At 63.3% G+C, this 15,193-nt stretch overlaps 1 protein-coding gene across 1 annotated transcript in view; it reads right to left on the bottom strand.

Annotated features, from left to right (window-relative positions):
- Positions 1-15,193, bottom strand: part of CCDC88C (coiled-coil domain containing 88C) — a 96,016-nt gene that overhangs the window by 24,939 nt on the left and 55,884 nt on the right. The window contains exons 4-12 of the mRNA XM_055131924.1: positions 13,280-13,420; positions 12,840-13,024; positions 12,515-12,596; positions 11,966-12,124; positions 9,978-10,124; positions 9,041-9,185; positions 6,084-6,268; positions 4,401-4,538; positions 1,689-2,732 (exon numbers count right to left, since the gene is read on the bottom strand). Of these exons, the coding sequence (XP_054987899.1) occupies positions 1,689-2,732; positions 4,401-4,538; positions 6,084-6,268; positions 9,041-9,185; positions 9,978-10,124; positions 11,966-12,124; positions 12,515-12,596; positions 12,840-13,024; positions 13,280-13,420 (2,226 nt within the window). The remainder of the gene's footprint in view (positions 1-1,688; positions 2,733-4,400; positions 4,539-6,083; positions 6,269-9,040; positions 9,186-9,977; positions 10,125-11,965; positions 12,125-12,514; positions 12,597-12,839; positions 13,025-13,279; positions 13,421-15,193) is intronic.

The raw sequence follows: 15,193 nt of genomic DNA, 5'->3' as shown, positions 1-15,193 counted from the left end.
GCGTCTCGGCAGGACCCCCGCTCTGGGCGCACCCCCACGAGCCTCCTCGTCCTCACGCGCACGCAGCTGGGACCTACTGCCCCACCATTCCCAAGCGTGGCCATCGTCCCCCTCTCGGCCCGCCTCGTCCACCCCTGGGGGGGCCTGTCCAAGTCACCCAGCACAGAAGCCCCATCCAGCAGCCACAGCGGGGAGGGCGCTGGCCTTGCACGCGGCTGACCCAGGTTGGACCCCCGACATCCTCTATTTGGCCCCCTCAGGCAGGACTCAATTCCTGAGCATCGCCAGGAGTGGCCGGTCCACCTGGGTCACGGCAGGCGTTCCAGGCCACATGAGCACTAAGCAAGCCCATCTACCGTGGCAACTAGTCGTGCCGAAACCCCGGGCAGCCTGCAAGGAGGACCACGAGGTGCCCACGCACAGCAGGGAGCACAGGACAGGGCCCCAGGCTGGCCATCTGCCCCCTTCCCATAGCCCCGAAGCCTCCCCGCAAACCGGAAAACTGAAGAGAACATACGGGAAGGGAAAAAAAAAAACCACCTAAAGACAAACGTGACGCCACCAGTCCACGGGACCAACCAAGCCCCTGCTCTGAAGCATGCTGGGAGCCACGAGCAGAGGTGGGGGCATGAGACCAGAACCCGGCAGGTGGCCAAGCAGGAGAACGTGGCCGCCCGTGCACAGAACCGGACACGCTCGCTTTGAGGCCTTCCCCCAACACTGGCCTGGCGAGTCCCATGGACACAAGGTGAAAAGAGTCCAGGGAGGGCCAGACCGATAGGTCAGCAGGTAGGGCATTTGCCTTGGACGCGTCTGACCCCCAGGATTCAATCCCCGGCATCCCATGTGGTTCCCCAAGCACTGCCAGGAGTACTTTCTGAGTGCAAAGCTGGGAATAACCCTGAGCATCGCCAGGTGTGACCCAAAGAGCCCCCCCCCCAAAAAAAAAGTGACGCTTAGAGGGCTTGCTCCAGATGGGAGATGCGTGCTGAAAGTAGACTATGGTCCAAACAGGACATATTGCGACCCACAATACCCCAAAGGAGAGAGTAAGAGGGAATGTGCCTGCCACAGAGGCGGGGAGTAGGAAGGGGTGGGAGTGGCGGGAGGGATACTGGGAACACAGGTGGTGGAGAATGGGCACTGGTGGAGGGATGGGTGCTCAATTATTGTATGACTGAAATGTAATCACAGGGCTGGAGTGATAGCACAGCGGGTAGGGAGTTTGCCTTGCACGCAGCCGACCCGGGTTCGAATCCCAGCATCCCATATGCCAGGGGTAATTCCTGAGTGCATGAGCCAGGAGTGACCCCTGAGCATGACTGGGTATGACCCAAAAAGCAAAAAAACCAAAACCCATAATCATGAAAGTTTGTAAATCTGTAACTGTATCTCAAGGCGATTTAAAATTTAAAACATTTTACGGGCTGGAGTGATAGCACAGCAGGTAGGGCGTTTGCCTTGCACGCGGCAGACCCAGGTTCGAATCCCAGCATCCCATATGGTCCCCCGAGCACCGCCAGGAGTAATTCCTGAGTGCATGAGCCAGGAGTAACCCCTGTGCATCGCCGGGTGTGACCCAAAAACCAAAAATAAATAAATAAATAAATAAAATTTACAACATTTTAAAAGTTACATATAGAAAAATTGGGCCCCGGGAGGCTCCCAGCACCGAGCCCAGCACTCACCTCCCTCAGCGTCGCCAGCGTCCGGCTGTGGACAGTGACCTGCTGGCTGAGGGTCCGGTTGTCCTGCTCCAGCTCCCGGAGCCTGTCGGCGGCGTCCCGGCAGCGGGCCAGCTCCTTGTCCAGGGCGCGGCAGTCCCGCTCGGCGGCGGACAGCTTGGCGGCGCTGTCGTCCAGCACGGCGTCCTTGAGCTCCACCTGCTGCCACAGCCGCCGGTTCTCCTTCTCCAGCAGCTTCTTGTCCTTCTCCAGCTGGGCCACCTCCTGCTCCAGCGCCAGGCGCTCCGCGTCGGCCCGCGCCAGCTGCTGCTGCGCCGGCCGCAGCACCTGCGTCTCCGCGTCCCGCTCGCGCAGCTGGCGCTCGAGCTCCTGCACCCGGTGCGCGCCCGCGTCCAGGCCCTGCTGCAGCCGCAGGTTCTCGGCGCGCGCATCCTCCAGGCCGCGCTGCAGGTGCTCGGCCTCGCGGCTGCGCGCCTTGAGCCGCTCCACACTCTGCCGCAGCCCGTCCCGCTCCCGCGCCAGCTCCTGGTTCTCCCGCTCCATGCGCGCCACCTGCGCGCCCGCGAAGCGCAGGCTCTCCACCATCTGCCGCAGCTCCGCGTTCTCGCCGTCCTGCTGCTTGTGGGCTCGCTCCAGCTCCTGCAGCTGCACCGACACGTTCTGCAGCGTGTCCAGCGACTTGCGCAGCTGCCGGTTCTCCAGCGCCAGGCCCCGGCTCTCCTGCTCCAGCGAGGCCGCCCGCTCCGAGCCCGCGCGCAGGGAGCTGGCCTCGGCCGCCAGCGCCGCCTTCTCCGCCTCCAGCCGCCGAAGCTGCGCCTCCAGCGCGCCCGCCCGCTCGCCCTTCTCCTTCTCCTGCGCCAGCTCCTCCTGGAGCAGCTGCTTCTCGTCCTCCAGCCGCCCCAGCTGGCTGCGAGCCGTCAGCAGCGCCTGCTGTAGGGCCTTGGCCTCCTTCTCCTTCTCCCCGTCCTGGGCGGCCCCCTGACTCCGCTCCCGCAGCGTCCACACTGCCTGGTTGAGCTGGTCCTTCTCCTGCTCCAGGTCCTTGACCTATGGGGGGAGGGGGAGAGTGAGGAGGGGGGCATGATGTGGACGGGTGCCTGCGGCTGAGGTCCACGGCGGGTGGGTGGGCAGGGCTGGACACGCTCGCTTCAAGGCGTCCCTCCAACACTGGCCTCAGGTGCCCCAGGGGCCAGGACTGGACACAAGGTGAAAAGAGTCCAGGGAGGGCCAGAACGACAGTCCAGTGGGGAGGGCGTTAGCCTTGCATGCGGCCGACCGGGGTTTGATCGCTGGCATCCCATATAGTCCCTGGAGCACCACCAGGAGTGATTCCTGAGTACAGAATCTGTAGCGTGGGCCGAAAAGCCAAAAATAAACTAACTAACTAAATAAATAAGAAAGACACCACTGTCATCCCGTTGCTTATCGATTTGCTGGAGCGGGCACCAGTAACGTCTCCATTGTGAGACTTGTTGTTACTGTTTTTGGCATATCGAATACGCCATGGGGGGCTTGCCGGGCTCTCCGAGAGGGGCGGAGGAACCGAACCCAGGTCGGCTGCGTGCAAGGTCGGCTTATCCACTGTGCTATCGCTCTAGCCCAAATAAGAAAGTAAGAAAATAAAAGAAAAGAAAAATGTCTGGAGGTGGTGCCATGGCCAGCCAAGGCCCGGGAGAGGCTCAGGTCTGGGAGCCCGGGTCCAGGCCGTGATGAGAGCCAGAGCAGGAGTCCCAGCACCACACATGCAGCACGCATGCAGCCTGGGGGCCCCTGACTGCCTCAGGCCCTGGGAGGGGCCAGGCTCCCCAGCAGTGGCCCCAGGTCCCCAGCCCTGCCTCGAGTGGCCCCGCTTGTAGCCACCAGCGTGACTCAGAAACCTTGACCGGAGCCCGGGACCTTAAGCCCGGAAAGGAACTCGCCGCCCTAGGGAACTTGTCTAGCGCGACCCCATAGCCCGCACGGGCTCCCCCGGCCCCCACCTATGCAGGACGGCCAGTGACCCCGCCACGGGCTCTCCCACCCTCGGTGGGTCCCCTGCTCCTCACTGTCAGCCAGGCAGCCCGACGGTCCCCAGCCCCCTGCACACTCTCCCCTGCAGCGCACCGCTGCTTATGCGGGTGCTTTGCTGCACCGAGGAACAGGTGCACGACAGACACACACCCACACACACCTACAGACCCCCCCCCCACACAAACACACAGCCCCCGGGCCCAAGTCCCTATGGTGCAGTTCGAGCTCTGAGCACCAGCCTTCGGCCAGGGGCTGGACGGGGGTGGGGGGTCTCGGGTCGGGTCTGGGACACTGAATCCCCAAGGGGCCTGTAGGGCCCCCAGCCCCAGCCTGGTAGGGGGAAAGTTGGGGGCCTGGGCCAGGCAGCCCAGTGCATGGACCCCAGCACAGGCTCCTCCTGCAGTGCCCGGCAAAGGGACAGGAGGGCTGTGTGGCCACGCGGTGAAATGTGGGTGCCCGGAGCTGGGACAGCAGGGGTCATGGGGATGGTCCTGGGGGTCCTGAGGGCTGTCCTGGGGTGGTGGGGCTGTTCCAAGGGTCATGGGGGCTGTTTGGAGGGTGGTGGGGGCTGTTCCTGGCATCCTGAGGGCTGTCCCAGGGGTTGTGGGGTCTGTCCAGGGCCATGGGGTCTGTCCAGGCCCCCGGGGATCTGAGTGACAGGTTTCCAGCATGCCCCCCCGCCCCCTCCAGCGGCTGTGGGCCCACCTGCCGGGCGCGCTCGGCCCTGAGGGCCTCCAGGCCGCTCTGCAGCTGCTCCTTCTCCCTGATGAGCTCCTCGCTGAGCGTCTCCAGGTCCTGGTTGCTCTGCTTCTCCCTCTCCAGCTGGTTCTGCAGCTTCTCCACCTGTCGGCGGGACCCGGCCCGGCCCGGCACGGCGGCGTCACGGCTGGGCCCGGCGAGGGCTGACCCGGGGATGCGGGGCTGTTCCCTGCCACTCAGGACAGGAGGCCCGCCCCCGAGGGACCCTGTCACCACCCTCGGGGAGCCCCTGTCCCCTGCCACACCCCGCATGTCCCTTGGCAGCTATTTCGCCCAAGGGCCCCGGGCTCATGGGGTGTGGGGCTGCCCAGGGGGGCCAGGAGCAGGCTGCAGGGGGCGGTGCCCAACGGGGGGTGGGGGGGCTGGCTGTCTGAGCTGGAGTCCTGCTGCCCCCGTCCTGCCACTGCGTGGCCTGGCTGACCGCTGGGAGCACCCCGGGTGCACGAGGGAACCTGCCCGTGTGTCACTGCAAGAAAGTGGGTGCACTACGGGAAGCCGTCAAGGCTTTGGGGGAGTTTCTGTGCTCTGGCTTACTCCCGGCGCCGTGCTCAGGGGTCACACCAACCCAAGGCCGCAGAGAGAGCACAGTGGGCAAAGCACTTGCTTTGCCTGGGGCTGACCCTGGTCCAAGCCCCAGCACCACACAGGGTCCCCCGGACACTTCCACAAAATGACCCCCGAGCGCAAAAATCAGGAGTAAGTAGCAGAGCAATGCAGGATGTGACCCCCCCCGGCCAAAAATAAACAAAACCAAAACAAAATCAAGGCACAGCAAGCAGCGAGCTAGGGCACGTCACGGGCCTTCTCTTTCCCGTGTGAGGTTTTTATAACAGGAACTGGGGGCCTGAGCGCTAGGACAGCGGGGAGGGCCGGAGGGGGAAGCTTGCAGGTGGCCAATCCAGGTTCGATCCCTGGCATGGACCCTCGAGCACCATCGGGAGTAATTCCTGAGTGCAGAGTCAGGAGTAACCCCTGAGCACTGCTGGGTATGGTCCCAAAACAAAAAGAATTCCAACAGTAATTGGGGGTTGGAGCGGGAGTACAGCGGGTGAGGCGCCTGCCTTCCACACGATCAAGCCAGGTTCAATCCCTGGTACCGTATATGGTCCCCTGAGCCCCGTCGGGAGTGATCCCTGAGCACAGAGCTGGGAGTAAGCCCTGAGCACAGCTGGGTGTGGCCCAAACCAGCACCTCCCACCCTAAAACAAAAACCAAAAATGCACAAAGATAATGGCCGGAGAGACAGTACAACGGGTAGGGTCTGCCTGGCACCGGGTTCAGATCACGGTCCCCCCAGCCCCGTCAGGAGTGATGCCCGAGCACGGCTGGCTGTGGCCCCCAAACGCAAAACAAACAAAAACCAAACATGTGGGGCTGGAGTGATAGCACAGCGGGGAGGGCGTCTGCCTTGCACACAGCCGACCCGGGTTCGATTCCCATAGGGTCCCCTGAGCACCGCCAGGAGTAATTCCTGAGTGCAGAGCCAGGAGTGACCCCTGAGCATCGCCGGGTGTGACCCAAAATGAAAAAAAAAAAAAATCACACATGCAAGAGAAGTGATTTCTTTCTCCAGGGAACTCGGCAAGCGCTGCCGGGGGTGGGGAGCCCCAGGACCCCTCCCGGGCCCACCTTCTTGCTGAGCTGCTGGTTGTCCTTCTCCAGCTCCCCGCACTTGAGGCTGTTCTCCTCCAGGGCCAGCGCGGCGTCCCGCAGCCCCCGCACGGTGCTCTGCAGGGCCTGGTTCTCCTTCTCCAGCCGCAGGATGCGGCTGGACGCGCACTCGTTCAGCTCGAACACGAACGACTTCCTGGACGCTGGGGGTGGGGGCGGCCTGAGGTCAGAGGCGGAGGCCCCACCCACCCCGGCTCAGCGGGCACACCAGGATCGGGGTCACCTCTGCAGGGTAGCCCCACCCCCCGCCCTGGCCCGGGGATGAGTTTGCCCCCAACAGCAGAGGAAAGAGGGGGAGGGCGAGTCTGGGTCAGTTCACAGCGCCGCTGACCAATAACGGCCGCTGACCAGCCCGGACGGCAGAGCAAGCAGGAGGCAGCAGTTTCTCTGGGCCTGCTCTGGGAGGGGAGGGTCCCGCTCAACAGGGGGAGCGGTAGGTGGTCAGCTAGTCGTGTCTGCAGGCAGGTGGTCAGCTAGTCATGTCTGCAGGGCCACAGAGGGACTCTGCCCAGTTTGCCTAGCACTCGTCACCCCCAGGAAAAGGGCGCCCTGAGATTCTGGTGTGTCATTTCCCAAGAAGTTTCAAATGAATAAGAAATCCGATGTAAATTGCTTTAAAAAGAATAACATACATATATGTATATATATATATATATATATATATATATATATATATATATATATATAATATATGAGAGTCTCTTGCCGCACACCTGGCTGTCTTCCCCGGGGCCCCTTGGAGGGGATGGGCTCCAGCTTCCCTCCCTGCCCCCAGCAGAGCTCCTGGCAGCCGAAGACCACCAGAACCTAGCTACAGCCATGCTCGAGGCCCCTCTCCACACGTTCGGACAGGCCTCACACATGAAGGTCCGGCAGAGGAACCCAGGTGTGCATAATCCCATCAACGGCCAACATCCAGAGACTTAAAAGCGAGCTCCCAGAAGTGCGAGGCCGCAAAGTGATATCTTGTAGCCTGCTTCTCCCTCTGAGAGAAACTGGCAAGCTTCTGAGAGTTTCCTGCCCACATGGGACAGCCTTGCAAGCTTCCAGTGGTGTATTCATATGCTAAATCCAGTAACAAGCTGGATCCCATTCCCCTGACCCTGAAAGAGCCTCCAGTACGACATCCTTGGGAGGGCCGAGTCGAGAGACTTCTAAGATCTCAGGGAAAGGACAAATAAGAGAGGTTACTGAGCCCGCTCGAGAAATCGACGATTAACGGGATTTCATGATTCGTGACATATATATGTAGACACACACGTACATATATGTGTGTGTGTGTGTGTGTGTGTGTGTGTGTGTGTGTGTGTGACCAGAGCTATAGTACAGCAGGAAGGGCACTTGACACTTGCCTTGCATCTGGTGGACCCAGATTCCATCCCTGGCACCACAGAGGGTCCCTGAGCCCCACCAGAATCACCCTTCAGTGCAGAGCCAGGAGTCAGCCCTGAGCCAGACCAATCACACAGCGGGAAGGGCGTTTGCCTTGCACACGGCCAACTCAGGCTCAATCCTTGGCATCTCCCATATGGTCCCCTGAGCACTGTCAGGAGTGACTCCTGAGTGCAAGGCCAGGAGAAATCCCTGAGCAACAGCAGGTGTGGTACAAACCCTGAAAACCACCAGGTGTGTCCCGCCCCCCCCCAAAAAGAAAGGTTAAAACTTGTAGGTGAGATGAAAATATAAGCAAAAAAGGGTCCGGAGCGAGAATATAGTGGGTAGGGCGTTTGCCTTGCACGAGCCTGACCTGGGTTCGATTCCTGCCATCCCATATGGTCCACCAAACACCGCCAGGAGTAATTCCTGAGTGCAGAGCCAGGTATGACCCAAAAAGAAATATATATATATATATATATATATATATATACATATATATATGTGTGTGTGTATATGTGTATATATATATTAAAATATGTAGGACTAAAATATAAAACAAAGTCATCTACTGGTAATGGCCCACAGGCAAATTCTGGGAGATGGCTCAGGGGCTCAGAGTTTAACTTCCAGCACTGCAAAAAAAAAAAAAAGGAAAAAAAATATTCCCTCTTCATTTAAAAAACCAGAAAGAATTGGGGTTTTTTTGTTTGCTTGTTTTTGGACCAGGCCGGCAGTGCTGGGGGACCGTGCAGTGTGGACCCCTGCCGTCCCCCACTGCAGCCTGGCATGCCGTGCCCCCTGCTTCTCGCTCCATGCACAGTGCTCGTGGGCAGTTCCTGGCTCTGTGTTCTGGACCGGTCCCTGGCGGTGAACCTCCAAGTCACCGCGACTGACTCAGGCCTCCAGCCGGCCTCCGTGAAAACCCACCGGACACGCTGCAGTTCTCCTCCCGTCCACCAGGGGGCAGCCGCCCTCCCTTGCAGCCCCAGCCCCCGCACCTGGCGGCCCCGGGGCACAGAGAGAACCGTCTCTTCTCACACAAACTCGGGGTTCAGTGGACAGCGTGGCTGCAGCCCCAGCCCCAGGAAAGACAGATGCTCTCGGGAGCCTCTCCGCATGTCCTAGGGCTGCAGCAACCGCCTCCCCCACCATGCACCGCCCCGCCCCCCCTGCACACACACCCGCTCTCCGCGGCCGTGCACGTGTGCTATTTCTGGACACAGGAACCGGCCTATTGTCTGTGGGGCGCTGTCGGCTTCCTGCCCCGGTGCTGGCCGTGGCTGCCGGCCGGCCCACCCAACCACCCACCCACCCACCACCCCTCCGCAAGCAACAGCAGGGCCTGGGTGCCGGGCGGGGGCGGAGACGGGGGAAGAAGGTGCGGGCGGGCAGGAAGTGGCCGGGACCAGCGGCCACACCTGGGGGTGTGGACAGCAGAGACACCCGGGGAGGCGGGGGAGGGGAGGAAGCAGCGCCCCGGAGACGGGGCAGGGGCGCGGGGGGGCAGGGGCGCGGTGACTCACAGCCCGGACACTGACCATCGGACAGGTCTGCACTCCGGGACAGCTGCTCCAGCTCCCAGCCCAGGTGCGCCGACTCGTTCATGCTCTGCTTCTGGGCCATCTCCAGCACCATGTTCTCCTCCACCAGGTCCTCGATGCGCTTCTTGTCCGAGTCCCGGTCCTGACAGGGGGAGGGGGGGCAGCGGCGCCGTGAGGGTCCACGGGGACCAGCCACCACCCGCCCCTCCCGCCCCGGGGCACCCCATTCCCTGTCCCGGTGAACGTGGCTGCATGAAAACGGGCCCAAAGGGGTGGCCATGGGGCAGAGACGCCGCAGGGAACCAGGACCTTGCCGCCCGGCCGGGCCCAGGCCACGGGGCACCAAGGGGGCACAGGCCACGGGGACAAGGGGCAACAGGCCACGGGGCACCAAGGAGGCAGAGCACAAGGTCTAAAGCGAGGCCCACATGGGGCTGGAGCGATAGCACAGCGGGGAGGGCGTTTGCCTTGCATGCGGCCGACCCGGGTTCGATTCCCAGCATCCCATATGGTCCCCCGAGCACTGCCAGGAGTGATTCCTGAGTGCAGGAGTGATTCCCCTGTGCATTGCCGGGTGTGACCCAAAAAGCAAAAAAAATAAATAAATAAAAATAAAGCGAGGCCCGCAGTGGAGGCAGCTCTGCGCTTGAGGCCCCTTAGCTGGCTTAACACCCTGAAGGAGCCGAAGAAGGGCTGGAGGGACGGGGCAGTGGACAGGGCAGTGGACGGGGCATGCAACAGAGCGGGCACCCCAAATGATGCCCCAGGCCCTGCCAGAGGTGACCCCTGAGGTCAGAGCCAGGCGTGGCCCCTCCATCGCTCCCCCCTGAAAGCTGGAAGAGACCCACGCGTCACAGGGCACCTCGGAGTCAGAGCAGCGGCACCAAGTCCCAGCCCCCCGCCAGGCCCACCCAGCAGGACCCCGCCCCCTCACCAGCTCCAGGTCGTGCAGCTTGGACTTGAGCTGCAGGTTGTCCTTCTCCAGCTCGTGGACCTTGTCGCCTCGGGCCCGGGCCACTGTCAGCTGCTCCTCCAGCATCGCCTTGGTCTCGATCAGGATGATGTTGTCTTCCCGGAGCTCCTGGGGGCCACGGTGCGAGTGAGGGGCCGCACAGGGTGGCAGGGGCCCGGAGAAAGGCCCTCGTGGAACCCCCACTCACACACACACACACACACACACATACACACAATGCACACACATATACACATGCACACATACACAATGCATACACATTCAAGCACATGCACGCGCACACACATGCATGCACACACATGCACACATACACAATGCATACACACTCAAACACATGCACACACATATACATGATGCACACATGTGCACACACATGCATACACACATGCATGCACACACAAGCACACATACACACAATGCACACACATACGCACATGCACACATGCACAATGCATACACACTCAAACACATGCACGCACACGTACACATGATGCGCGTACACACACACACACACACACACACTCCTCTCCCCACCCCACCCCCATCAGGCTGCAGCTGCAGGCAGACCCCACCTCGGGGCGCCCACGCCTACTCGCCCTGTGGACCCCGCCGGCAGCAGGAAAGGGACCCCCAAGTCCCCAGAGAACCCCACCCTTGGGAAGGGGAGCGACGCCAGGGCCCAGTGCCTACGGGTGGCGGGGCTGACCACGGGGCTCTCCGGGCAGGACGGCTGCGCCCGCCACCAGGCGAGGGGGGTCTTTTCCTGGGGGGGGGTAGTGGGTGCTGAGTTTCCTGGGCTCTGGGGCCCGGCCAGCAGTGGCCACCTGGGGACGCCCATGTCCTGCCTGGGTCCCTCCCAAGACTCTCTGCTCAAGCCCCCCCCCACCCCGGAAGAGCTTCCTGCCCCCCCCACCCCTTCAGCATCGCCTGGTGTCTGGGGGTGGGGGCCAAGTCTCCAGGTGGAGACACGGGGGTGTGTCTGTCTCGGGGTCCCCTGGGGCTCAGGCCCTTGCAGGGCCCCATGCTGAGAAGCAGAGCTGGGGGGCTGAGCACATACCCCACTTCCTGAGGGAGCCAAGTGTCCTGGCAGGGGGGGGGGCACTGGCCGTCCCACTGGCGGACATGGCTCCTGAGTACCCACCCACCGTGCTCCTCAGGCCCTGGGCACCCATGGCACGAGCTGTGCCCTTCCCCACAGCGGACTCCTACTCAGCCTTCAAAACCCCGTCTGTGCTGCCCAGTCTACGCTCTTGCAAATCCAGCCACCTTGCCCATGCTGAGCTAGGTGTGTGTGTGTGTGAGACCCTCGGGGCAAACCCATCCCTTGCTACCCTCTGTGGGCGTTGAGGGGGTTGGAGTAACCCCTTGTGGGCCAAATCGCCACCCCGGGGGGTGGGTAAAGGTAGCATGTGGGCTGTGTCCCACAGGCTTTGGAGACGATTTGGTTTGGGGTCACATGCCCAGAGGTGCTCAGGGGTCACTTGCCGCTCTGCACTCAGGGGTCATCCCTGATGGGGCTCGGGGAGCCTCCGGGGCGCCAGGCATTGAACCCGGGCCAGCCGCGTGCAAAGCAAAGGCCCTCCCCGCTGCGCCCCTGCTCTGGCCTCAGGCTTTGGAGACCACCGGGGGCCGTGCCTGCGTATTGGACTAAGCCTCCTCTGCCCCATAACCCCCTTGGCCCACAGTCAGGAAGCTGCCCCGGGGCCAGGCTGCGGGAACCTCGCCCCTTCCACCTGAAGAAGACTCTCGAGATGGGGACAGTGCAGTGCTCCCCCCGCCCCCCCCACACCACGGGCGGGGGGGGGGCACAAAGAGGAAACGGAGAAAGTGCCCGCCCGTCCGTCCGTCTGTCAGTCCGTGCCGATGCGGCCACCGACGCCGCGGGGGTGGGGGTGAGGCGGAGGGGGCGGGGCGGGCACACCCCGAAGCCGCGGGCACGCACAACGCACCTCCATGCGGGCACGGTAGAAGTCCACGTCCCGCAGCCGCTCCCGGCACCGGCCCAGCTCCAGCTCCAGCCGCTCCACGCGGGCCGCCTTCTCCCGCGCCGCGTCCAGCTCGTCCCGGTACGCCCGCGCCGACCGCGCCTCGGACGACAGCTGCACGTTCTGCCGGGTTCGGGGGCGGGGCTTAGGGGCGGAGCTCAGGGGCCCGGGTTTAAGGGCCCGAGCTCAGGGGCCCGGAATCCAGGGGTTAGAGTTTAGGGGCCAGAGTTTAGGGGCCCCGAGCTTAGGGATCTGACCTTAGGGACCGGGGTTTAGGGGCCCGAGTCTCTGCCCGGGGCTCTGGACACGAGTCCCCCTGGGGGTCACCCCCCACCGAGCATGGGGTCACTAGGACACAGAGGTTCCCCCCAGGGCTGTGGGCAGCGTGGCCTGCAGACAGAGGCCGTCCTTGCGGGGAACAGAGGCCTTGGCCAAGGGCGCCCCGTCCTGGGTCCCCACCGCCACGCGTCTGTTCCAGGCGTGTCCCAGGGCCCGGGGGCGCCTCCCACTCACCTCCTGCTTAATTTTCTGCAGCTCCAGCACCAGCTGGTCCACCTCGTGCCTGGTGTCCACGAGTTGCTCCGTCTTCTCCTCCCTGGAGGAGAGAGCCGGGCAGTGAGGTGGGCGGGGACGGGTCTCGGAGTGGGGGGGGTCACTGCTCGAGACCCCGGGGCACCAGACAGCTGCACGACGGCAGCCCCCGCAGAACCTCCTCCCAAGGTCAGAGGCGTCCGGTCCCGCTGCCCCCACTGTGCACGGGGAGGGGGGCGGGGGAGACCCCAGCAGGAAGTGTGCGACCCCCCGCCCCCCGCCCCGAGGGCGCGGGTCCAGGACTCACAGCTCCTGCCGGGCTCGGCGCAGCCTGGCCTTGGTGTCGGCCAGCTCCACGGCCAGGTGCTGCTTCTCCTCGCTGGACAGGCTGCTGGTGGGGCTGGGCGTGGACTCGGCACTGGGCAGCTTGAGGGGGCTGGGCGGGTGGTGCGCCTGCAGGTAATCCCGCTCCTGCGTCAGGTCCACGATCAGCTGCAGGAGGGGGGGGCACGGGGCTCTCAGCAGCGTGAGAGGGGCGTCAGGAAAGGCCCCGCCCCAGCAGGCAGCACCGGGCGGGGCACGAGGGGCACGTCCACCGCGGAAGAGCCCCCAGGCCAGACTGTCCCTTCAACTCCCCAAGGGTGTCCCGGAAGGTGCCCGCGTGTCCCCTCCACCGGAGACACCCAGGGTCCCCGCCCAGCCGGGCCTCGCAGCCCCCGAGGGCTGCCGCAGTGCCTGCCCTCGCACCTCGGTGCACTCGTCCCGCTCATCGATGAGCCTCCGGAGGTGAAACACCATGTTTCTGGACAGGGCCTCCAGCTCCTCGGGGGCCACGTCGGGCAGCTCCAGCCACTGAAGGTCAAACACGTTCTCCTGGTTGTGGGTCACCTGGGGACACAGCGGGGGATATCCTGCAGAGACCAGACACGCGGCAGCGGGCCCCAGCAGAAACCCCTCCACGGCGAGCGCGTCCATCCCGCCCACACCCGGGTCCCTCGGGCAGCCAGGGTCAGTGGCGAGCCCAAGCCCTCAAGTTCCGTGCACGGAAACCACTTCCGCCTACAGCAGGGGTCAGAGAGGCCACCGGGGCGTGTCTGAAGTAGCAGAAAACCCTTGGCACTAGCGTGTTACTAGCGGGTATTTCCCTACTCCGCAGTCTGAGTACTCAGAGATCAGTGCTCGGCAGGACTGGGGACCCGCCCCACTGCCTCAGGCCGGCAAGTGTGTGCTCTGCCACGGGACACACCCCAGCCTGAGCCTCAGCTGGGGCCACCCCGGGCAGTGCTCAGGGAGCTGTGCGGGATGCTGGGGTTGCCCAAACCTGGGTGGACCGTGTGCAAATGCCTTCTCTGCCCGTGACTGTTCGTTGATTTGCATGTTTGGGGGCCGCCCCAGCTGTGCTCAGGGACCACCCCTGGAAGGGCTGGGGGACCATAAGGGGGGCCCCTGCCCCACCTGACTACCTCGCTAATGAGGAGACGCCAGTTTACAACACCACGGGAAAGCCCGGCAGAGACCACGCAAATGTGGCTGAAAGGGGAGCAACCCCGTCACACCACGACCGCCTGACGCCTCTGGGGACAGCTCTCACCGTCCACACAGCGTCCACCGGCCCGGCCTGGTTCCCGCAGGCCACAAGAGACCACCTGGCGTCTCTCCCCTCTCCCCCTCCCTCGATCTCTTTTTCTCTCTCTCCCTCTCTCTCTCCCCCCTCCCCCTTCTCTCCCTCTCCCTCTTTCTCTTTCCCCCTTTCTCTCTCCCTCTTTCCCTTTCTCCCTCCCTCTCTCCCTCTCTTTCTCTCCCTCTCTTTTTCTCCCTCCCTCCCTCTCTCTTTCCCTCTCTTTCTCCCTCCCTCCCCCTCTCCCCCCCCCCTCTCCCCCTTTCTCTTCTCTCTCCCTCTCTCTTTCTCTCCCTCTTTCTCTTTCTCCCTCCCTCCCTCCCTCCCTCCCTCTCTCTCTCTCCCTCTCTCTCTCTCTCCCTCCCTCTCTCCCCCCTCCCTCTCCCCCTCTCTCTCCCTCCCTCTCTCACCCCCCCCTCCCTCTCTCTCTCATCACGGGGTCCCCCTCTCTCCTTCTGTCCCAGACCTGCTCTTGGTCTGAGAAGGGAAGCAGCAGCACACGCTGGATTCCACAGGGCAGAACAAGAAGCACCAGGGCAGCCGCACCCCGGGGACCGCAAGAGGCGCTCCAGTCCTGCTCCAGTCCTGCTCCAGTCCTGCTCTCGCAGGGAGCGGTGACAGGGAAGGAGGCGCGGAGATTCTGCACAAGATGGGGGGCCCTGGATATGGCCCCCAGCACTGCCCTCGTGCCCAGCCCAATGCCAGGGGCTGCTGTTTAGAACAAGCAGCGGGACAGATGTGGCACACCGACCCCTGGGCCGTCAAAACGAGAGAGAGAGAGAGAGAGAGAGAGAGAGAGAGAGAGAGAAGGACCAGAGGGAGGAACTGGGGGCGGGAGCGGCAGGACAGCAGGGAGGGCGTTTGCCTTGCACACGACTGACCCGGGTTGGATCCCGGGCACCCCATATGGCTTCCTGAGCATCACCAGGAGGAGGGATCCCTGAGCACAGAGCCAGGAGTTAGTCCTGAGCACTGCTGGCTGTGGCCCAAAGGAAACACTCAACTCCCCACCCTTGGCAAAGGAAAATCAGAGGCCGGCCCAC

The sequence above is a fragment of the Sorex araneus genome, chromosome 3, assembly GCF_027595985.1.
Source record: "Sorex araneus isolate mSorAra2 chromosome 3, mSorAra2.pri, whole genome shotgun sequence".
NCBI lineage: Eukaryota > Metazoa > Chordata > Mammalia > Eulipotyphla > Soricidae > Sorex > Sorex araneus.
Note: the sequence above shows the minus strand (reverse complement) of the source record. Positions and strands in the feature narration are given on the sequence as shown.